This window comes from Lynx rufus, unplaced genomic scaffold, assembly GCF_022079265.1.
Source record: "Lynx rufus isolate CCGP_SWC_20201006 ecotype Redwood Valley unplaced genomic scaffold, mLynRuf1.p SCAF_11, whole genome shotgun sequence".
Classification (NCBI taxonomy): Eukaryota; Metazoa; Chordata; class Mammalia; order Carnivora; family Felidae; genus Lynx; species Lynx rufus.
Window position 1 is genome coordinate 67,432,281 of NW_025814825.1, and position 23,129 is coordinate 67,455,409.

Consider the following 23,129-nt stretch of genomic DNA (forward strand, 5'->3'; position numbering starts at 1 on the left):
CCCATCAATGTTCTGTAGTTTTCAGGGCATATATTTTAGTAGGTTAACCTGTTTTTGGTGTTTTAATGCTACTGCTATTTTATTTTAATTTCCAATTGTTCATCAATAGTAATACAGGAACACAAGTGGATTTTCACACTAACCTTGTGTCCTGCAACTTGCTAACTTCACTTATGAGAACTAGTGGCATTTGGTAAACTCTTTGAGATGGTCTATATGCAATCATTTTGTCTATATATTTTTGCATTTTGACTGTATGCTTTTCTTTTCTTTTCTTTTTTTGTATTATTGCATTGGTTAGGACTTCTAGTAAAATTTTGCATGGGAGTACGGAGAGCATAAATCCTTGCCTTGAGAAAAAGCATCAGGAATTCACTAATATAATATTATATTGTAAATATAATATTAGCTGTGACTCTTTTTTTTTAAATTTTTTTTTCCACGTTTATTTATTTTTGGGACAGAGAGAGACAGAGCATGAACGGGGGAGGGGCAGAGAGAGAGGGAGACACAGAATCGGAAACAGGCTCCAGGCTCTGAGCCATCAGCCCAGAGCCCGAGGCGGGGCTCGAACTCACGGACCGCGAGATCGTGACCTGGCTGAAGTCGGACGCTTAACCGACTGCGCCACCCAGGCGCCCCGTAGCTGTGACTCTTTAAAAGATGTCCTTTCTTCGTCTGAGGAAGCTCCCTGTAATTCCTAGTTGACTTCAAGGTTTGTTTGTTGTTTTTATTTTTCTTAATCTGAAGAGATGCTGAATTTGACAAATGTATTTTCTGCATCCGTTGAAATGGTCATATTGCTTTTTTTTCTCTATCCTTTTGGTAAAGTAAATAACATTGATTTGCTAATGTTGAACCGGCATTGATTTCCTAGAAGAAGCCCTGCTTGGTCATGATGTATTAGCAGTTTTACATATTAGCTAATATCATGTTGAGGATATTTGTATCTCTGTTTATGAAGTATATTGGTGTGTAACTGTCTCTCTTTGCACTATTCGAGTTCTGTATCAGAGGAATGCTGAACTCAAAAAGAAACATATGCATACGTACATTTAATTAATTAGCTAATTAATTAATTAAAATTGAGAAACGTTATTCCTGCTTTTATTTCCAAACAAGTTTACTTAAATTTAGTATCATTTTCTTCAAATATTGGGTAGAACTATACTGAAGCTGTCTGGGTCTGGAGTGTTCGCTGTTGGAAGGATTGACTTTACAAATTCAATATTGTTAATAGACACAGCGCCATTCATGTTTTTCATTTCTCGAGTGAGCACGGGTAGCTTGTGACTCACAACAAATTTGTCTCCTTGATCTAAACTGTTGAGCTTATCATCATGAAGTAGTTTATAATACTTTTCTGTTTCATTTTTATGTTAAGACCCATAGTGATGTCCCTCTTCTGATTCCTGACGTCAACAATCTGTGTTGTCTCTCTTTTTTTAATTATTCTCTATAGCCAGGGGGTTTTCAGTTGTATTGACCATTCTATAAACAAACACATAAATAAAGCCATTGGTTTCATTGATTTTCTTTATATTCTTCTGTTTCTAGTTTCTTTGATTTCTGCTCTTGTCAATAGTATTTCCTTCTTTCTGCTTGTTTCTGGCTAATTAGCTCTCTCTCTTTTCTGGTTTCTTAAGGTGGAAGCTTTGATCATTGATTTCAGAACTTTCTTCTGGTTTTCTTTGTTTCTCTGTTTTTGGTAAGAACATTTAAGATCTAGTCTCCCAGCAACTTCAAAGTGTATAAACACAGTGTTGTTGAGTATCAACGCCAAGCTGCGCCTCGGATCCCCTGAATGTATTTGTCTTCTAACTGCAAGTTCGTGCATTTTGACCAACATCTGCCCTGGTGATCCCCCATCTCCTCTCTGTTTCCGTGAGTTTGGCTTTTTTAGATTGTGCTGGGAAGTGAAATCACGCAGTATTTGTCTTTCTCTGCCTGACTTATCTAGCACGACAGCCTCAAGGTCCATCTGTGGTGTCACAAACAGCAGAACCTCTTTCTTCCTCGTGGCTGAGTAACATTCCATTAAGTGTATGTACCGCATCTTTTTTATCCTTTATCAATTAATCCACAGACAGACACTGAGATCGCTTCCATACCTTGGCTGCCGTGAATAATTCTGCAATAAACATGGGAGTGCAGGTGTCTCCTCAAGATCCTGATTTCAATTCATGGAATATATACCCAGAAGTGGGATTGCTGGATCATAGGAAAGTTCTATTTTTCATTTGGGGGGGGGGGTACCTCCATATTGTTTTCCACAGTGGCTGCACCAATTTACATCCCCAGCAACAGTGCAAAAGTGTTTCCTTTTCCCATACCGCCACCAATACTTATCTCTTGTCTTTCCGACAGCAGCCATTCTGAGAGGTGTGAGGTGGTGTCTCACTGTGGTTTTGATTTGCATTTCCCTGATGATGAGGGATGTTGAGCATCTTCTCATGTACCTGTTGGCCATCTGGACGTCTTCTTTGGAGAAGCATCTATTTAGTTCTTCTGCCCATTTTTTAACTGGATCGTGTGCTCTGTTGTTACTGAGTTGTAGGAGTCCTTTATATATTTTGAACATTAGCCCCTGACAGATACGTGGTTTGCAAATACTTCCCCCCATTCCATAACTTGTTCTTTCATCTTCTCGATTGTTTCTTCGGCTGTACAGAAGCTTTTAGGTTTGATGTCGTCCCACCTTTGCATTTTTGCTTTTGTTGCTTGTGCTTTTGGTGTCATACCCAAAACCTTGTTGCCAAGAGCAACATCAGGGAGTTTTTTCTTTGTTTTCTCCTAGGAGTCTTACAGTTTCAGGTCTTACGTTTAAGTCTTTAATTTTTGTGAGTGTGTAGGATAGGGGTCTAAATTTGCCTTTTTAATTGAAGTATAGCTGACCTACCACATTATAATAGTTTCAGGTGAATGACATAGTAATTCAACATTTATATATGATGAAGTTTCATTTTTCTGCTTGTGGTCACCCAATTCCCCAGCACCATTTACAGAAGAGACTATCCTTTCCTCATTGAATATTCTTGGCTCCCTTGTCAAATAGTAGTTTCACACATATGTAGGGGTTCACTTCTGGGCTCTTTGGTAATGTCATGCTGTTTTGGTCGCCGTAGCTTTGCATTATAGTTTGGCATCAGGGCATGTGATGCCTCTGGCTTTGTTCTTTTTTCTCAGGATTGCTTCGGCTGTTCAGGGTCTTTTGTGGTTCCATAAATATTTTAGGATTTTTTTCCATTTCTGTGAAAAATGCCATTGGAATTTTAATAGGAATTGCATTGAATCTATATATGTGGCTTTGGGTAATATGGACATTTTAACAATATGAATTATTTTGATCCATGAACACAGACAATGTTGTTTTTCTTTTCTTTGTGTGTGTGTGTGTGTCTTCTGCAATTTGTTTTGTCAAAGTCCTGTGGTTTCCATAGCACAGATCTTTCACTTCTTTGGTTAAATTTATTTCTAACTATTTTATGGGTTTTAATGCTATTGTGAATAGGATTGTTTTATTTCTTTTTCAGATATTTCTGTGAAATAGAAAATAGAAGTAGTGAAATAGAAAGGAAACTGCTTTCTGTATGTTGATTTTGTGTCTTGCAAGTCTACTGAATTTGATTAGTTCCAACAGAGTTTTGGCTTACCCTTTGGGATTTTCTCCATATAAGATTATATCATCTGCATATAAAGATAATTTTACACCTTTCTTTCTGTTTTGGATGCTATTTATCTCTTTCTTGGCCTGATTGCTCTAGCTAGGACTTCCAGTACGACGTTGAATAAGAGTGGTGACAATGGACATCTTTGTCCTGTTTCTGATCTTAAAGAAAAAACTTTCAACCTTTCACTGTTGAGTACAATGACACCCGAGGGCTGGTCACATAGGCCTTTATTATGTTGAGGTATGTTCCTTCTGTACTCAGTTTGTTGAGGGTTTTTTTTTTTTTATCATGAAAGGATATCGTATTTTATCAAATGCTTTTTCTGCATCTATTAGGAGGAGTATATGATTTTCATCTGTCAGTCTCTTAATGTGATGCACATTTATTGATTTGCAGGTGTTGAACCATCCCCACATCCCAGGATGGATCCCACCTCATCATGGCGTATGCTCCTTTTAATGTGTTGAGTTCAATTTGCTAATATGTTCTTGAGAATTTCTTTTTTTAATATAGGCATTTTAATGCAATAAATTTCTGTCCATACTCTGCTTTAGCTATGTCCCACAAGAATTTTTAAAATTGACTTTCATTTACATTCAATTCTAAATATTTTTAAATTTTCTCCATCACTTCCTCTTTCAGCTATACAGCACCTGACAGTTTTTCGTTTAATTTCCAGATACCTGGAAATTTTCTGGACTTTTTTTTTTTCCCTGCTACTGATTTCTAAATTAATCATATTGTGGCAAGAGAACAGATGATATAAATCTTTAACTATTTAAGATTTGTTGACGTGTTTTCTGGTCAGGAATATGATTTATATTGGTGAATCACACAAAAACTATGCACGCTGATCTTGTTAAGCAGAGTGTTCCATAAACGTCGATTTGATCAAACTGGTGGACGGTCCTGTGTAAGGTCTCTACGTCTGTACTGATATTTCGCCTTCTCACTCCGTGAATTCCTGAGAGTTGAGTGCCGCAGTCTCCAGCTACTATTGGTCTACTTCTTTGTTCAGTCCATCCTTGTTTCATGTATGCTGATGTTCTCTCACTGGACACAGGCGCATTTAATATTTGTTTATTTTTTGGAGAGAGACAGAATGGGAGCAAGGAAGGGGCAGAGAGAGGGCGAGACACAGAATTTGAAGCAGGCTCCGGGCTGTCAGCACAGAGCCTAACATGGGGCTTGAACCCATAAACCATGAGATCATGGCCTGAGCCAAAGTCGGATGTTCAACCGACTGAGCCCCCCAGGCGCCCCACATGGAGACACGTTTAGAATTGTCATGCCTTCTTGGTATGTTTTTAAGTATGTTTTATTAGTTACATAATGTCCTTTTTCATCCCTGGTAATACTTCCTGCTCTGAATTCCAATCTGCCTAATATTAATGCAGGCACGCCAGCCTTCTTCTGATTGGTACTTGCATGCTGTGTATTTCCTATAGTCTCACTTTTATCTACTCTATATGTTTATTATTTCTTCTTTAATTTTTTTTCAACGTTTATTTATTTTTGGGACAGAGAGAGACAGAGCATGAACGGGGGAGGGGCAGAGAGAGAGGGAGACACAGAATCAGAAACAGGCTCCAGGCTCTGAGCCATCAGCCCAGAGCCTGACGCGGGGCTCGAACTCGCGGACCGCGAGATCGTGACCTGGCTGAAATCGGACGCTTAACCGACTGCGCCACCCAGGCACCCCTACTCTATATGTTTATTTTTAAAATGACTTCCTTATGGACATCACATACTTGAGGATGAATACTGCCTTTCAATTTGGGAGCTGATACTTTTGTACTTAAACCTACCACGTTGTAGTTACTATTTTTTTTTAACATTTGTTCCATCTGTACTTTGATCCTTTTCTTCCTATCTCTGCCTGCTTTTGTGTTGTTATGATTCTAATTTTATCTCCACTATTGTTTTATTAGTTACAACCTTTTAAATAATTTGTGAGTGCTCCCTTCATGCTTTATAATATGCATTTACTTCACCAGAGTTTGCCTTCAAATAATAATATAACCCTTGATGTGTGGTGTAATAGACGTACAGCTCTACACTTCCAATTTCTCCCTTCCCTTCTTTGTGATCGCCGACATTTTTGTTGATTTTATATATGCCATCTACGTATATTATATCACTACTGCTCATCCTTTACACAGTTAGCAATTAAGAGCAATTAAGAAGAAGGAAAATATATGTTACCTTACTGTATTTAATCTCTAGGATTCTTATTTCTTTTTGCACATGCTAGCTTCTCCCTCTATTATATTACTTCTGCTCTATATGCTTCTTTATATTTCTTGAACTACAGGTTTACTGACGATGAATTCTCTTCAGCTTTAGTTTGTTTGGGAAAATATTTATTTCACCTTGTTTTTGAGAACTGTTTTATCTTGGTAAAAAGGTCTTGAAGAGAGATATTTTACATTTTATTTATTTATTTTGAGAGAGAGAGAGAGCACCAGCACGGGAAGGGCAGAGAGAGAGAGAGAATCCCAAGCAGGCTCCGTGCTGCCAGCACACAGCCCAAGTCACGGTTTGAACTCACAAACTGTGAGATCATGACCTGGGCTGAAGCCAGGAGTTGGACACTTAGCCAACTGAGCCACCCAGGTGCCCCTTGAGAAGAGATTTTTTATCTTGGTCCTTTTCCGATGTCATTTTGTGCCTTCTGGCTTATATAGGTCCTGACAGTAAGACTACAATTTTAATCTTTGTTTCTGTGTAATGTGCCTTTTTTCTTTATTTGTCTTCAAGATTTGATTTTAATCTTTGAATCAGAAGTTTTAAAGTGATTTGTCTAGTTTTCAGTCATGGAGTTTGCTGAGTCTCTTGGAGCCATGCTTTGACAATTTCCCTAATTTTTAAAATCATGTTTGGTCATTATTTCTTCAAATAATTTTTTGTTTTTTGCCATGATTTCTCTCCTCCTCCTCAGAGTTCAGTGAATACATGTGTTAAACCATTTGTTATAATGTCAAACCTCTATCATTTCACTCGTTTTCTCTTTGCGCTGCCATTTCAGTAATTTCCATCGATGTGTCTATACATTGGCTCATTCTTTCCTCGGACGCAATCATATCTATTCATGAACCCTCCAAAGTAGTCTTCATTTCTTATAATATGCTTTTTTTCCCTAGTATTTCAGGTTGTTGTTTTTATTTTCCATATCTGTGATGAAATTCTCCATCTGTTCATGTCCTCCTTTTCCACAAACGCATGACGATATGAATCGCAGTAATTCAAAGTCCCCGTCTGAAAGCGCCAACATCTGTGGCATCTGAGGGCCTGGTTCTGTCGCTTGCTTTATCTCTTGATGATAGTTTAGCATCTCTTGCTTTGTTTGTGTGTGTTGTGACTTTTTAATTGAATGCCACACATCGTGGATAGAAAACCGAGAGTGTGGCAAATAGGATTTACTCCCAGAAGTGGGCACGCCCTTTCTTCTGTGAAGCTGCTAGTGAATGAGGTACGTCAGCATATTCGGGGGTTGACCTGGATTTGGATTTTGTTGCCGCAGTTGCCTTCAGTGTCCCATAGGCTTCGAAGCCCTTTAACGATGCCTTTTGCTGAGGATAAGCTCTGGGGTATCTGACAGACTTTCCTAATATCTGAGCACCCCCCCCCCTCAATTTTCAGCCATCCTCATATTCCTGCCCCACAGAAGAAGGGTCCCTCTCCAGGTCTTACCCTGGTAAGTGGCAGACGGCTGTGACCCTCACTCATCTGTGCTAGGCTGGGCAGGAGCCCTGGTCCAGTCTCAGATGCAGATAACGTTATCTGGGCTTCAAGTATGAGAGTTTTCTAGTGTTTCTGCTGCTTTTAACAAAGTTGAGGGATTTTAAAAGAGTTTGTACCTTCGTACTCACATCTCTCATTTCTTGTCTCCCTAGTTACAGACAACACAATTTGAGGTAGTCTATTCAAATCACTATTATTATTGTAATTCCTTCTCTAGGAAGAATATTGCTTGGACTTTTTCACTCGTTCCTGTAACCAAATTAACAAGTATTCTGTATGATTGACAGATGGTTGATAGTTAAAGATATTTTGAAGCCTAACTAATCCCACTCTTGGTTCTTGCCTTAGATTAATTTCTCAGTTAGTAGAAGATATTAAAGAGAGACTATACATTTTTACGACAAAATTTTCCCAAACTTCTCATATTCTATAGAAGAATTCTGAAGTAGATAGTGCTGTCATGGTTTGGAAATCAGAGGAAACAGAGGATCAAGTCTGCCTTTCAAAATCTTACTGGTAATTGCTTGAGAAGAGAGGATCAGTATTGACACATTCTGAATCACCATATAAAACACACGTGAACAAAGTCAAAACACAAATAGTATAGCAAAAGAGTAAAAAGAGAGTAAAAGAAAGGAATTACAGAGAACAAACTGATGGCTACCAGAGAGGAAGAGGGTAGGAAGACGGGTGAAGTGGCTGATGGGGATTAAGGAGTGCACTTGTCCTGATGAGCACCGGGTGATGTATGGAAATGCTGGACCACTACATTGTACCCCTGAAACTAATATCACTTAACACCGTATGTTAACTAACTAAAATTAAAATAAAAACTTAAAAAATTATTTTAAAAAAGGAATCACAAAATACCATTAGAAACAGGATACAATAATATGGCAGAAGAAATATAAAAATAGGAAATCAACTCTAAATATGCTGAGCTACATCTCTAAAAGGCAAAGGCAGAGGCTGTGCCTTTAAATGATTAACCTGAGCTTAAAACAAACGACGAGGCAACACTGACAGGGAAGAGGGAGCCGTGCCGTGGAATAGTTGTCCAGGTAGGACAGAGGCAGGATTCACTTCCGACAAAGTCGAACTTGAGGTGAAAACTTGCTGCAACAAAGCTCATCGTGGCTTATTCGAGAACATCTTTTCCCTGCTTACGCATATGACTTTCCCGTTGGACACACGTTTCTTCAATCACAAACTTTTTGCTCATGATTCTCTAAAGCTTCCCCAACAACCAATCGCATCTAATACTGTAGGATGATGTGAAGCTGTGTCCACTCCTGTGTTAAGTGGTGCCCCTACCATGCATAAAATTTACCAGGAAATAGCGAGAAAGATAGCCGGCCCGGCCACGTGTAATACTTGAGCCGCACTCCGTTTCCTATGGAGGTCAAATAAAAATAGACGTGCCGTTTGCTTTCTATTTTACACATCACTCTCTCTAGCTATTCTCATCTTTTTTGTTGTCCCAGATACATACGCTCGAGACTTTTCCTGTGCTGTCATCTGTCATTACGTCCAGAATTGGTTCTTCTCTTTATTGATTTTAATGGCCAGAGTTCAAAATTTCCCTGTATTATCTCCTCAGCTCTTCAAACTATCTTCCCCACGACTTTGCACCTTGACCAGCTCCCTTTCGATCTCATCTTTCACTGCTTTTTTCATAAAACTTTTTTTTTTCCTACTGAGGTAAACCAAAAGTTGATTTACCCAACATATTTACAAGTTCCTGTGCAAGAGCCTTTTCCTAGGTTTGTTTCTCTTCCTCATCTGTTGAGTAAATAAGCCTTTCATGATGCAGAGTTCCGCACTCTGAGTTCAGCTCCCATTTTCTCTCCCTCTCTCCCTGGTCATCTCTGACCAGGCGTTGTTGGGGGATTTTCCCAAGGGAGGGAGGCCATGCTGGTGGCAAGCCGCCTCTCCTCCCCAGCAGTCCTGCCCTGAATCACTTTCTGATGTCTGGGAGTGAGTGAGTCCTGGCTCGTTTCTCAGTGCAACCCATTCACACTTTAATTAGGGATAATTCCTCAAAATGCCGCTAAATTATTCATCAGAGACTTAAGTTTCTAGTACAGCTGTAACTTTGCATATTTTTAAACGCTGGGATTTACTTTTCAGTGAGAAAACTCTCTGTCTTCTCTGTGTTCTGCTTCACTGTGCTGAAGGGACCACGGGTCGTCAGCCAAGGAAGGATGGAAAATTCCGCAGCACTGTGTGAAGAGCGGCGGCTTCCTCACAACAGAACCAGAGGGATGATGGGGCCCGTCTGCTGATCCCAGATCCAAGCCCACTTACCGCCCATCCCTTCTCCCCCTACCTGCCTCTGTGGTGTCGCCACACCCAGCTGCTTATAATGACCGGATGCAACATTTCCCATGTGTTTGTGTCTTGGGACATTCCACTCCCTTTCTTTGGAATCCCATTCCGCTCTTCCTGCCCCGCTAAAGTTCTGCCATGTCTTGCTCGTGTGTTTCCGGTGGCATCACCCTCCTGGGGGGTCTTTCCTGACAATCCCCCTCCTAAGATCTCCTCGAAGGCCTGCAGCCAGCATACACGATCCGTGTGGTGTAACTTTATCTGCCAACTTGCCTAAGCCCCACTGGAGCGCGATCTCCCTCGTGGCGCCTCGCACGGCCCTGGCTCAGGCGTCACCCCTGCGGGGGGGGGGGGGGGAGGGGGAGGGGTGCACAGTGACAGCCTACCTGATGAAAGAAGGCGGGAATAGGATATTAACTATCCGCTTCCATGATTAAAACTGGTCAGTGGGCTTTTTTCAGACCTGCATATGGTGGCAGACCATTACTATTCTGGTCAACATGAGGGAGACTGGGATGTATCAAAATACAGTTAAGTCCTTTATAATATTTACTAGACTTCTGAAGACTCACCCAAATCCGAAGTTGTGCTAATATTCCATGAGACCCTGTTGCTGTGCAGTTAATTCTTTTTTTAAAAATTTTTTTAATGTTTGTTTATTTTTGAGAGAGAGAGAGACAGAGACAGAGACAGAGTGCGAGTCGGGGAGGGGAAGAGAGAGGGAGACACAGAGTCCGCAGCAGGCTCCAGGCTCCCAGCTGTCAGCACAGAGCCCGACGCGGGGCTCGAACCCACGAACCGTGAGATCATGACCTGAGCTGAGACGGACTGAGCCCCCCAGGCACCCCAATTCCTAACCAACAGTATATCTGGGGGGTGCGATATTAATATGAGTCTCAGGGATCCCCTACCCACACCAACATCCCTACCTGTTTCAACCTCTAATTCAGTTCGGCAAACAACATGCTCACTCAAACAGCCGCATTCTAGCGTCACATCACGTGAGCTCATGGTCTGCTCTGACCGTGCCCCACACACAGCACAACACTGCGTACAAATCACTACTTCAAAAACAATTATTATGCAGAAATTGCTATGCATCCAAGAAAGGAAAATGAGCTTCCCTCGGTAGGCCTGTTCAAAACGATGGGGACTGACTCATTCTTCTGGTTCTTTTGCAGTTCTAACAGTGCTTCTTTGATTAATTGAAAAGAGATCAATAAAATAGATCTATGATGGAAGGCCATTTACTTATGAATATAACGATTCGTAACAAGACCGATCAATTTAAAATATCAATTATATAACATATTTATAGATGATACATTAATATACAACATATAGTTTTATATCTAAAATGTATAACTATATAATAACAAATTAATATAATATTTAAATGTATCCATTTATAACAAGATATAAAATTTCATAGCAATTTTAATAATTACTTTTAATTATACATCCACAACTTGACATGGAAAATGTTTCATAAAGTTTTATTTTCTTATTAACTAGGGTGCTCCTGGCACGATGCATTTTTTCAGTTGACCCGGAGCTGACCTCCCCCGCCTCGCCCAGTTACTGGCACCCCTTCCCAGTTCCTCTGTTATGCAGTTAGTAACATATAAACAAACCCCTAAATGTGCTCTTTGGAACACAAGACATTTAACACATACTTTCCAGAATAGTGATCCCTAAAAATTCTGAAATGTATCAAAACATCAAGTTTTTCACAGAGTTCAGAAACTCCCCTCTCAAAACACATGCATTTAACTGTTATAAAATTATCTATGAAGGCAGATAAATATTTCCCCAGAAGACAGCAAAACTGTAAGTGCTATATTATTATGGTTTATAAGTAAAAAGAAAAAAAAAAAAACGGGGAAAAATGAAAGCAGAGATTTGACACACGGCAGACCAAGTCAGAATGGTCATTCTATTATCCACCAAGTTAGTAAGAAATATTCCTTTCTTTTGTTCTTTAAGAGAGATTAGCCAGAAGGCAAAGGTAAAACTAACACAAATATGCTTGGAAGAAAGTGTGATCTGTTTCCCAAACAATAAACGATCTCCATAGGAAAGAAAAGTTGCCATAAGCTTCTTCAACTAGATGTTTCACACATTCATAGTAGGGGGTTCCTAAGAGGACTAGGTCTACTGAAAAATGTCTCTCTGATATTCAAGCATAGCACTCAAGCCAGTTAAAGTCACAGAATCTTGATATACGACGTGCTATCTGATCATCTTTTATGGTCATTAAATTAAATAGGAAACAGGATCATCTCAGTGTAAAGTGTTTATAAATGTATGTATGATACTCATTCAGATTTTAATAACTCAGTAATGCATAATTACAAGGACAGAAGGGAAGATTCAGTCAAGAATCATTAAAGCCTGTGAAAAACACTAATAGTTGAGTTGTTCTTCCTGATTTATTACTAAACAAGATCTATAGCAAATTAGAATACATAAGATAGGCAAAGAGAGAAGAAAATAAATACGTCTCCTAAACCAGCACTGCGTTATCCACGGGAACATGTCCTTATTACTAAATTTTAGAGACACATATTGAGAAAAGCTTGGTAGGTAGGAAATTACAGGGAGATAATGTAATTCTGAAGTCATAAAATATTCCATAATGGAAGGCGTTGCAAGATAATCTTGGCATGGACAACATTTGCTTTTATAATATGATCTACGTTAAGGTGATTTTAAAAATCAATTTAAAAATTCATAAGATGATTTTATTCCCCTGTTGCTATATAGGGTTATTATACAATCCTTCATCCAGAAATTGTTTCATGGAAGTCTGTTCCAGGACAAATGTTCTTTCAGGCCACCAGACTCCAAAGATAGAACAAAATCCATCTTCCAAACGGTATATTTTTACAGGCCAGTCCCAATATCACCCCCAACGTGCAGGCAAAATTCATAAACATCCTGCATGTGCCCCTGCCCCTAGATCAAGGAGCGTGCTACACGCACCTGAGTCTGCATGGCAACACGTGTTTAACGGGTTCGATTAGCGCTCCTACCAAGAGCTATCGGCAGAAGATGTGGTCCTGTTCTAAAATTTGAGCGCCAGAAATATATGATTCTGTGCAAATCCCCTCTACCAAATCTTCATCTTAAAAACAGATTCCATAGTCTAAAAATGCAGTAAATGGGATACCTAACACTCAGTTTCTTCATAAAAAGGAATCATGCTCGTGAAAAACTCTATAACTTGAAGTAACCATTTGTTTAAAACGACAAATATGGTTTTCATACCTAAAATTAACATGACTAAAGCAAACGTATATATGTATATATATTTGCTGTATAAAAATATGTATGTATGTATATATATACATATGTATATGTGTATATATATATATGCTATATATATATATACACACATACACACACACACACATATATATATATGTGTGTGTGTGTGTACATAGAGCACCGGGCACCAACCTGGTATCGGCTGAGGCGCCAGCACCAGTGTGGGAAGAGGCCTGGAGGCAGGAGCTGGTCTGGACAGAGACATCGCCACTTGATTCGCCAACAAGTGAGGCTTTTCGTGCCCGTGGAACAACCTTGATTCCTCAGGATATATCCATGTTGAGTCCAGAGCAAAGGAATTGTTAAAAAAGATCTGTCCAAAAATAAAGCAAGCGTAACATTTAAGACAAGACACATGATAAAAGCTAAACACTACTATAAAATATTTCTCTTCCCCAACCTTGATCGAATATTGGAGATTCTGTAAGTGGGCACTCTGTAAAAGCATCATGCTAAAATTTAAAGATCCATGAGGCTCTGATACCAGTCACCTTCCGGACAAAGTCTTCTGGGCTGGTCTTCAACTATTGGCTTGGTCACTTCAACCTAGAAGCCAGCTTACAGATTGAAGAATCAGCCCACTGAGGTCAACAGTCTGCCGTAGAGGAAGCCACCATATTAGCTGCATTCAGTTTTCCGAGCAAACAAAGTGTGGCCATTAGGTTTGGATTCAAAAGCCAAGATGAAGCATCAGAAAGGTGGACACTCAAAGCAATAACGGCAAGAAAACCCCGCTTTCAGAATTTATACTTAAATTATATAATGTTTCAGGCTAGATTCCGATCAACGGTTATAGATTCAAAAACTGAAAACTTTTAGAAGTAGATTCTGATTGGAAGTAGAAATCTCATATTGTTCTATGGAATCCACATTTTTAAGTTAAAACAAAAGGACCCCCCCCCACCTCTGCTGGTGCTTTCGAACAGACTGATTTTACTCTGAAAAGGTTTCTCTCTAGACCTACAGATTACAATCAGAAAATGCACAGTGTTTTCTGTTGTTGTGGTGAGACCCAACAAAATAATAATTAAAGGTCCCCTTATCTAATTAAACTGCTTGCATTTTACCTTACAATTAGGTATCCTTTTGTCTATCCAACTTTTCCCAACAGGAGGAGGAAGAGCGGCCGGGCAGACATGTGGGAAAATGGGCACCAGCTCCACAGTGGAAGAAGGGGTCAGTCCTATGGACGGAGAATGGCCACCGAACAGCCACTGAAAGCCAAGAGAAGAGAAGGGAGTGCTCATTAGCCTAAATAGATCAGCTAGGTCGTACCACAAGACACCGGGGGGAATGCTTCTGAAAAAGAATTTAAAAATGGATGCATTTGATTAGGAGAGAAATTCCCTCCTTCAACAGTGGAGGAAAACTGTAAATGTTCACAAAATTTTAAAAATTTAAAAGTTTCCCTATTTGAATCATCACAACGCATCACCAACATTGCATTCTTCCATACCGAGAAAGAATTTCCAAGCACAAAACCGTAAGAATGTGGTAAGAAATGGGTTTCTGCCTTGAGATAATGAGAAACCACAGTGGAAAGACGAAATGCTGGGCATTCCTCTTACAATTCGTGAATTCTTTTCATAAGCAAGCAGGGAGTTGTATTTTATGATAATCTTTTCAACACAACATGTTGTATTAATTATGCTTATCATTTGAAAAGCCAACACAACTAATATTTTCAAAATAAAATCAGCTAAGGGGTTAAGATTCAAAGTTTCCCAAGGTTCACAAATGCAAATACATTCCAAAGCAAAGAAAAGGTAAGTGAGGTTATCACATAACCAAAGATCCCAGTGCACAGAATAAAACAGCAAACACTGGAAGGGGGCAGACAATTTAGGAGACGGTCTCCCTAATCCAAATAACTGAATCTTCATCAGTGGAGAACCAGGAAGATCACTGCTCAGTGGTATGGAACGTTTCAATATCTATTTGTTTTAAGATCATAAAAGCGTTTTTTTAATTTTCCTGTTATGGGAAAATATTCTTCTGGTTCTAAATACTGTCATTTAACAGAAAACATGTAGCACGAAAATATTTAGAAGATAAGAGTTTTGGATTTTTCTTTTTAAATTTACACACACACACACACACACACACACACACACACACACACAATGCAGTGTTCTATACAGAAAAAAAAATCGTAGTTCCTTGACATTATACACCTCTAGTGGTAGCACTCTGATATAACAACCCCTTCAAAACATGGAAAAAGCTACCAACGTTTTATTCAATAAAACCCAATATGAACTGCATCACACATCAAAATGTGATATCCAGCACCGCATATGTGATGTATCATTAAGTCTAAAGAGCAAATTAGGAGGAGTTTAATAATATCTTTTAGAAAAGCCCACAAGATAATATTGGAATTAAATTAATTAAATGATGTTTTCTAACACACCACTCATTTGAATATGCTAATGAAGGCAATCTTTGGAATAAAATACATGTTATTCCCTGATTTAAATGCATCTGCATAGTTAGATAGCAAACAATGGGTCTTGCCAAAAGCAGGCTGCCTTGCTCTGTCGCACCATTAATCAAAGGCACAGTCACTTTTTCTTTTTAATCCCAGGCTTTCGACCCCAAACTCTTCTAAAGTGCATTACGGCATTAGCTAATCTGGTGGACTCAGGCTGACCAAGGTGGGAGGGGAAATCGCCCGTAGTATTTCCCAATATTAAAGGCAGGATTTCCTTGCCGGCTTCCATTGGTTTGAATTCTCTCAAGCATTGTCCTGAGTCTATTTAAAAAAAAAAAAAAAAAAAAAAAAAAACCCACCCAGATCAGAATCAGAAATAGCTATTGATTCCCAGCCTGCTTTTCAAGTCTGGCAGAGACTGTAAAAGTATTAACTTCTCTGCGATAAGTCAGCCCCGGCTCGCGGCCGCAGCGGCGGCGACTTCCGCACCGCGCTCTGGACAGCGACCCCGGCCCGGGCGAAAGTTGCGGCCAGGGCGGTCCCAACTTGGCCTTGGGGTGCGGGGTCCGGAGCGCTCGGCCCACGCAGCCCGGCGCCACCGGCCGCAGGACCTGCCGGGAGGCAGCGCGGGCCGTCGAAGCATGAACTTTGTCGCCGAGGCATGGCTGCCGGGCTGCGCCCTGATGGCTCGGGAAGCCGAGGACCACCGGGGGCGGGGAAAGGGCGCGCGAGCCGCAGGGCCAGGGGCCGCCCCCCGGGGCCAGGCGCGGGCCGCGCCCGGGGAGGGGGGGGGCGAGGTGGGGCGGGGGTGGGGCCCAGCCGGCGACCCCGGGGCCGGGGCCGGGGCCGGGGGCCGCGGACACGTTACCTGCCCGTGCAGCAAGGGGTAGTGGAGCGCGGCGGCGGCGGCGGCGGCGTGGTCTGGCGCAGAGGGCAGCGGCAGCAGCGGCGGCAGCAGGGGCTCGCCGGGGGCCGGCCAGCCGGGCGGCCCCGGGAGCAGCGGGGCGGCGGGGGGCTGCGCCGCGGCCAGCAGCACGGGCGGGGGCGCGACCCCGGCGCCCAGCCGGAGCAGCCCGGCCGCGCCGGGCACCATCCATACCCAGGGCGGCGGCGGCGGCGGCGGCGGGTCTGCGTTCATCGGCCAGAGGAGAGGCTGCCGCCGCCGGGGCTGCTGCTGCTGCTGCTGCTGCTGCTGCCGCCGCCGCCGCGGGAGCCTGGCGCCCACCAGCATCCTGCATCCCCGCGCGGGCGGCGGCGGCGGGGGCGGCGGGGGCGGCGGGCGCCCGAGGTGCGGGCCGGCGGCGGCGCGGGCTCCGGAGCCAACTCACTTGGTTCCGCGGCGCGGCCGCTCGCTCCGCCCCTGCCCCGCGCGGGGAGCCCCTCCTCCCGCCCGCCGCCCGCCCCCTCCGAGCGCGGCCGCCCTCGCCGCCGCCGCCGCCGCCGCCCCCGGGGCCCCGGCCGGGCCCGTGCGCCCCTCCTCCCCCCGCAGTCCCCCGCCCCTACTCGAGGCTGCGGCCGCCCGCGCCCCTGGACCCCCAGCGGCGGCGCGGGCGGAGGCGGCGGGGCGGGGTGTGGGGGGTGGCGCGGGCGCGCGGACCCGGGTCCCGCGGATCGCGCCCCCGGCTCCCGTGCGGCGCGGGAGGCCGCCGAGTGGCGCGGACGGTGCGCACGGAGGGGCCCCGAGCTCGGCCGGGCCCGGGAGCGGAATCCACGCGCGGCGGCCAGCGGAGGCCAAGGCGGCGGCGGTGGAGCCGGGCGGGGCTGGGGGCGCGAGCAGGCACCGCGCCAGCCGCCCTCTGCCCGGATTAAGCGGGGCCGGGGTCTCGGGTCTCAGGGCTCCGAGGGGGTGCCGGCCGCGGACCCGACGCCCCGCAGGCATCCATCGCCACTGGGGGCGAGTAGATTTATCTCTCGGGAGAATCTTCCCAACATTTCCCTGAGTCCCCAGCAGGTCCTCTGCCCCGGCGGCCTGTGCCCCACGCCCCACTAGCTCCCTTGCGACGCAGCAGGCAGGTCGCCTCCGGGCCTTTGCACAGGTTGGCCCCGCGGTCGGACCGTGAACTGGTCCTGGATTCCCCCAGGCACAGGACTGTGCCTTCACCCACCGCAGGCGGCTTCTGCCGAGCACCCTGAGCTGCCTGGGGCTGAGGACGGATCCCTCCTCCCAGGACCCTCGCTCAGCCCGGAGCACAGCCTGAGCCTGCACAGCCGGCAGGTACAGCGCCGGTCACACGCAGTCACCGCCAGGCGGCGCGTCGCAGCCGCTCGGGCCCACCTCCTGCTGCAGACCCTGGTCCCTCGGAGCGCCATCAGCATCACCTCCGTGTGCCCCTGGCCCCAAACAGCGGCTCGGACACCTAGCCCAGCCCTGGGCGACTCGTGTGCTGATAAATTGCTTAGGTCGCTAAGCCAGCAAAGCCCACCAGCAGCGAGCAGAGCCCGGGCTTCTGTGCAGCATTTGATGAAGGGGCTTCCGGCCGCCTAAAGCGGAAAGGGGGGGCGGGCTTGGGATGCACGCATCCAAGAGCTTGTCTGGAAAGCTCACACTGACCTAGAGGGACAGCATGCGCCCACGCAGCCACACCCACGGACACAGTTGAGACCCCCTCGGACCGCATTATCTCATCACCTCTGAACTGGAGGCCACATCCCCCCCAGGGAAGGTAGACCACCGGGGCGCCTTCAACTTGCTTCTGGCCTTGTGTGCTCGTCCTAATTTGCCTAATTTCCTCCTGGCCTGGCATGATTTCTGGTAGATCCGGGCATATGCTAATTTACATAGCTGGCATCCCCCTACTTCCCTCCGTGCAAACCAGCTTTCAATTAGCAAGTTTAGCTTTCTCTTTGATGCAAAAGTACTGGCAAGATTTTGGGTTTTTTCTCACCTAAAATCAGAAAGCTCTGCAGATTAGAGTCTGTTACTATTCAGTTTAAGCCCTTAATTCATGTGCATCTATTTGTCTGTGCATACACACGTGATCTTGACGGCCACAGCCAGACTAGGCTTCTCGGGGCGGGCGTCTTTAGGCAGGCTAACGTGGACCTCTTAAGGGTCCTGCTTGAACAGGAGTCTTCGTCCCTTCTTCCTCACCGGGGGACTGGAGACCGGGGACCACTCGTGGCAATGTCCGGCTCGTTTGCTTCTGCGTGAACACAGGGCTACGCGCACTGACCCCCTGCCCCTGGGAAGGCAGGGTCGAGCCAGCATCCCAGGCGCTTCGGCAAGCACTTGGGGAGGACTCTCGCCCCACTCCTACACAGCACTGTCCTTGGAGCGGTTCTACTGAAGGCAGCTTTTGTCACCTGCTGATATTTATTCCCTCCCCGGGGATTCCAGGGCCCTGAGTGCAGGTGCCTTGGGCAACCACTTGGCTCTGAATGACAGCTAGAAAATCCCAAGTAACTGTTCACTCACATAAGCTCAGAGTAGTCCAAACTCTTTTGTCGTTTCCTGCCATGGGCTTAACTGTACCCGGTTATTACAACGCTTTGAATTCTTTCCTGTACCGTGCTCCATTCTGGCGACAGCGCAGATGCAGAGTGGTTTCCACTAATGCGTTAACGGACATGATGGGGGACCCGGGAGACGGGCTTATCTCCCACTTCTGGCTCTTGTCCCACTCAGCCTCATCCCAGGGTCTCCCCCCTGCACCCCACTCAGCCCGGGAACAACCCTAAACCCTCCGAGATAGTAGAAGCTCTCCTCCTAGACACTCTAATCCCAGCGGGATTTAAAGGACTCTCTTCCAGCCGGAAGCCCTGTTCTCCTTGAGGACCAGAAATCAAGGACCCGCCCATCCGCAGGTGGAGGCTCTGTGCCGGGTAGATACTGTACTACTGGTAAGCAGGTCTGCTTGCCCGGCAGTGCCCCTGGGGGGGGGGTCGCCCTGGGCGGGGCACACGGCTGGCACCCCACAAATTCAGGTCGGTTGTCTCAGTGAGACATTTTCTTTATAAAGACTTTTATACACACCTAGTGTCAAGGTCTCCTAAGCAATAAAAACAGCCCTAAGTCCACCTGCGTGATTCAGGGAAAACCAGCAGAAATTTCTAGCTGAGACCGACAGGGAAGAGGAGATCCACACCACGAGAAAACATGTCAGTTATTGACATATGCTAACGAGTTCTGGATTGTTTCTCACCTTTCAGGAAAAAATAACGTTGGGGGTTAGGGAGAGATCAATGAAATAAGATTTTGCAGGCTCTAAAAGGCTTTTCTTTTTATTCCAAGTTATTTGGTTCTGTTTTCCTAAATAAAAAGTAATAGAATCTGAAGAATGGGAAAGATACAGATGCTCCCTTCCAGACCTTCAGAGTTAAAACAAGGCCCCGGAGAAGGGGAGGAAGGTGGAGTGGGAGGCGTCCCCCCTGCAGCGCCCCGCCCACCCGCGCCCACGGCCGGAACATGGTCACAAAGCAAACACAGATGCCACCTCGTCCTCCCCTGCTGAACACTCACCAACTGTGGCGTGATGAGGGCCTGGACAAGAGCCAGGAAGGCCGCCACAGCAGGGGCAACAGCTGACAACGTAGCGCCTGACTCAGTGCCGGGTCAGAGGAAGAAGCTTCCGGGTAAAGCGCTGGTGGACGTGGGAGCCTGTGCAGCTGAGCATCTCTCCTGGAGGTGAGGACTTCGGGGGCGACCAGCAGCGAGGAGAAGCGGCCCCAAGCAGGACGACTCAGAAGCCCCTGTGGGAAATCGGGGAAGATGCACCGTGTCACAACTGGAAACGCACTCGGGAGTTCGGGGGCAAAGTCGTGGACGGGGTGCGGGGCTTGGGTCAGCCCGGGAGCTGAGGGTGACAGCTGTCGGCGTCCCTGGGGGCAGGGATGGGGGCGGGCTCACCCCAGCTGATGACGTGTCTTGGGTATACATCACATGGAATGCATCCTATAATATCGCGTTTCATACTGAGTTGCATTTTCTAACAAAATAGTTTTGATTCACCTTGTGCTGTATATAATTTAAATCTTATTTTTCACCCAACTTCATAGCGTGAGCATTCCTCCACATGATTAAAAATTCTCAGGGGCGCCTGGGTGGCGCAGTCGGTTAAGCGTCCGACTTCAGCCAGGTCACGATCTCGCGGTCCGTGAGTTCGAGCCCCGCGTCGGGCTCTGGGCTGACGGCTCGGAGCCTGGAGCCTGTTTCCGATTCTGTGTCTCCCTCTCTCTCTGACCCTCCCCCATTCATGCTCTGTCTCTCTCTGTCCCAAAAATAAATAAATGTTGAAAAAAAAAATTCTCAGAAGAGCCCACTTATGAATAGCGGATGATTCAGAGTTAAGGTGCCCTAATGGGAATTTGGTAGCCAACACAACTCTGCCTGTGTTTCTGTTTGTAGTTACAAAACTCTGTCTATCTGTCTATCTATCTATCTGTCATCTATCTAATCTATCTATCTATCTAATCTGTCTATCTATCTAATCTATCTGTCATCTATCTAATCTATGTATCTATGTATCTATCTATGTATCTATCTGTCTATGTGTCTATCTATCTATCTATCTAATCTGTCTGTCATCTATCTATCTGATCTATGTATCTGTGTACCTATCTGTCTATCTATCTATCTATCTATCTATCTATTTATCTAATCTGTCATCTATCTATCTAATCTATGTATCTATGTATCTGTCTGTGTGTCTATCTATCTATCTAATCTGTCTATCTATCTACCTACCTACCTACCTACCTACCTATCTAATCTCCCTATCTACCTGTCTATCCATCCATCTATCCATTCACCCATGACACATGTAAAGTGTTCCAAATAATGGACGGTGTAGAGGCGTGTGGAACAGAGCGAGGCCGCTGTGAAGCCAGAGCCCTAGGCGGTTTCTCCCTGGATTCTCAGGACAACTTGGGAACCATGCTCCTCTCCCCGTGCCCCCAGCCTCCACCCTGCCCGGAGGCACGTCCCCAGGTCCACACTGATACTGGGTCATGGCACCTCTTGGGTCACCACGTGCACCTCTTGGGTCAGCTCAGCTGAAAGTCCAGGGACGGCAGAGACCAAACGTGCTTCTCTTTTGTGTCCCCCAGCACCCAGCGAACGGAAGGTCTGTGCGGGAAGCTCCACTGAGCCCCCGCCGGACCAGGAGACAGATCTGTTACCTGACCGAGTCCCAGCCAACAGACGGTGACACAGCCGGGGCTTTGCGGGTTGTTTCCAAGGAGAGGGGCTGGGACCCAGCCAGGCCATCTGCCAAGCCACATGCCAGGTGTGTCCACCCAGAGGGGCGGCTTCCTGAGATCCACAGCAGGGCAGCCTGGGTGCTGGGCTCCAGAGAATGACAGAGAGAGACAGCCGTGCCTCATGAAGTGACAGCACCAAACACTCGCTCGTAAAAAGCAGAAGGCCCTGGGCAGGGGGTACAGGAGGTCCTACGTGCTCTGAGTGCACTCATTCCTTGCTTTCGGCTCTCCAGACAAGGATGACCTGAGAAGGCAGGGAGGTCAGGGACAGGGGGACGGGGGGCACCCCCAAGACAGGCTCCCGCAGTGCTGGGGGGGTGGGGTCTGTCTTAATGCCCTCACGGCTCTCGGCCCCTCCCTGTGCCTTTTACTGTCCCACCACTGCCCAGCAGCCCCGGCTGCTGGGTGGGGGGTTGGGGGTCTACAGTCTCAGAGCCTGGGTTACCCGGCCCTTACGATGAGGAGGGAGGAGACACACAGTGCAATGAATTCGCACCAGCCAGACGATTTATCTGCCTCGTTGTTGGCACACATCTGGCGGCATGATTTGTGGGTTTTGGAGACTCGAAATGGTTTGCACTCTCACTACGAAGCCCGACCAGACAACGAGACAGCGCCGTGATGCATGCTAAGCAGACCCAAATTTCCCATTCCGACGCAAACATTTACACGTAGGTATGCTTTCATTTTGTTCTGTCAAAACACGTTGACCTCATGCCAGACGAAGCCTCCGTGTTAACCCGGTTCCGATCTGCCCGGCATGAAGTGCTCTTTCCCCAGATTTCTTAACTAGGTCGGAGAAGGGGGTGGGGACTCCCAGCATCTACGTCCCTGTGGAGAGGCACATTTGACCACCACTCCGCTTAATTGCCCTGTGGCCTTGCCACATGCTGACTTGTAAGAGGGGCCGCGATTCGAAAACCTGTTGGAACATTTCTGCTGATTGGAAATAACTCAGGAGGAGAAGCAGTCTGGTCTGAACTGGGAAGAACGTAGAGTATCGAGTGCGTTTTTCACACAATCTGACTGTTTCGGGGCATAACCAGTAGCACGGGGTCACGGGAGGTCAAGGGGAAGCCTGCCACGCCACCTCCAAGCAGGTGAGAGGCTTTGGCAATTACGCACCAAAGGCGTGTCGTTCCTCTTTGCGGGCTAATCAGCTTCCTCCATACCCGGGGTGCACTTTGCAGATTCCAACCAGGTTCAAATTATTTTTTTTAGTATGAAATTTATTGTCGAATCGGTTTCCACACAACACCCAGGGCTCATCCCAACAGCTGCCCTCCTCAAAGCCCATCACCCACTTTCCCCTCCCTCCCGCCCCCCATCAACCCTCAGTTCGTTCTCAGTTTTTTAGAGTCTCTCATGGTTTGCCTCCCTCCCTCTCTAACTTTTTTTTCCCTTCCCCCCCCCCCATCAATGGT

At 45.8% G+C, this 23,129-nt stretch overlaps 1 protein-coding gene across 1 annotated transcript in view; it reads right to left on the reverse strand.

Moving 5' to 3' along the window:
• The window catches only part of TCERG1L (transcription elongation regulator 1 like), a 197,750-nt gene extending 181,012 nt beyond the window's left edge, over positions 1-16,738 (reverse strand). Inside the window, exons 1-3 of the mRNA XM_047072758.1 lie at positions 16,376-16,738; positions 14,141-14,287; positions 13,206-13,386 (exon numbers count right to left, since the gene is read on the reverse strand). Coding sequence (XP_046928714.1) covers positions 13,206-13,386; positions 14,141-14,287; positions 16,376-16,738 — 691 coding nt within the window. The remainder of the gene's footprint in view (positions 1-13,205; positions 13,387-14,140; positions 14,288-16,375) is intronic.
• Between the last annotated feature and the right edge of the window lie 6,391 nt (positions 16,739-23,129).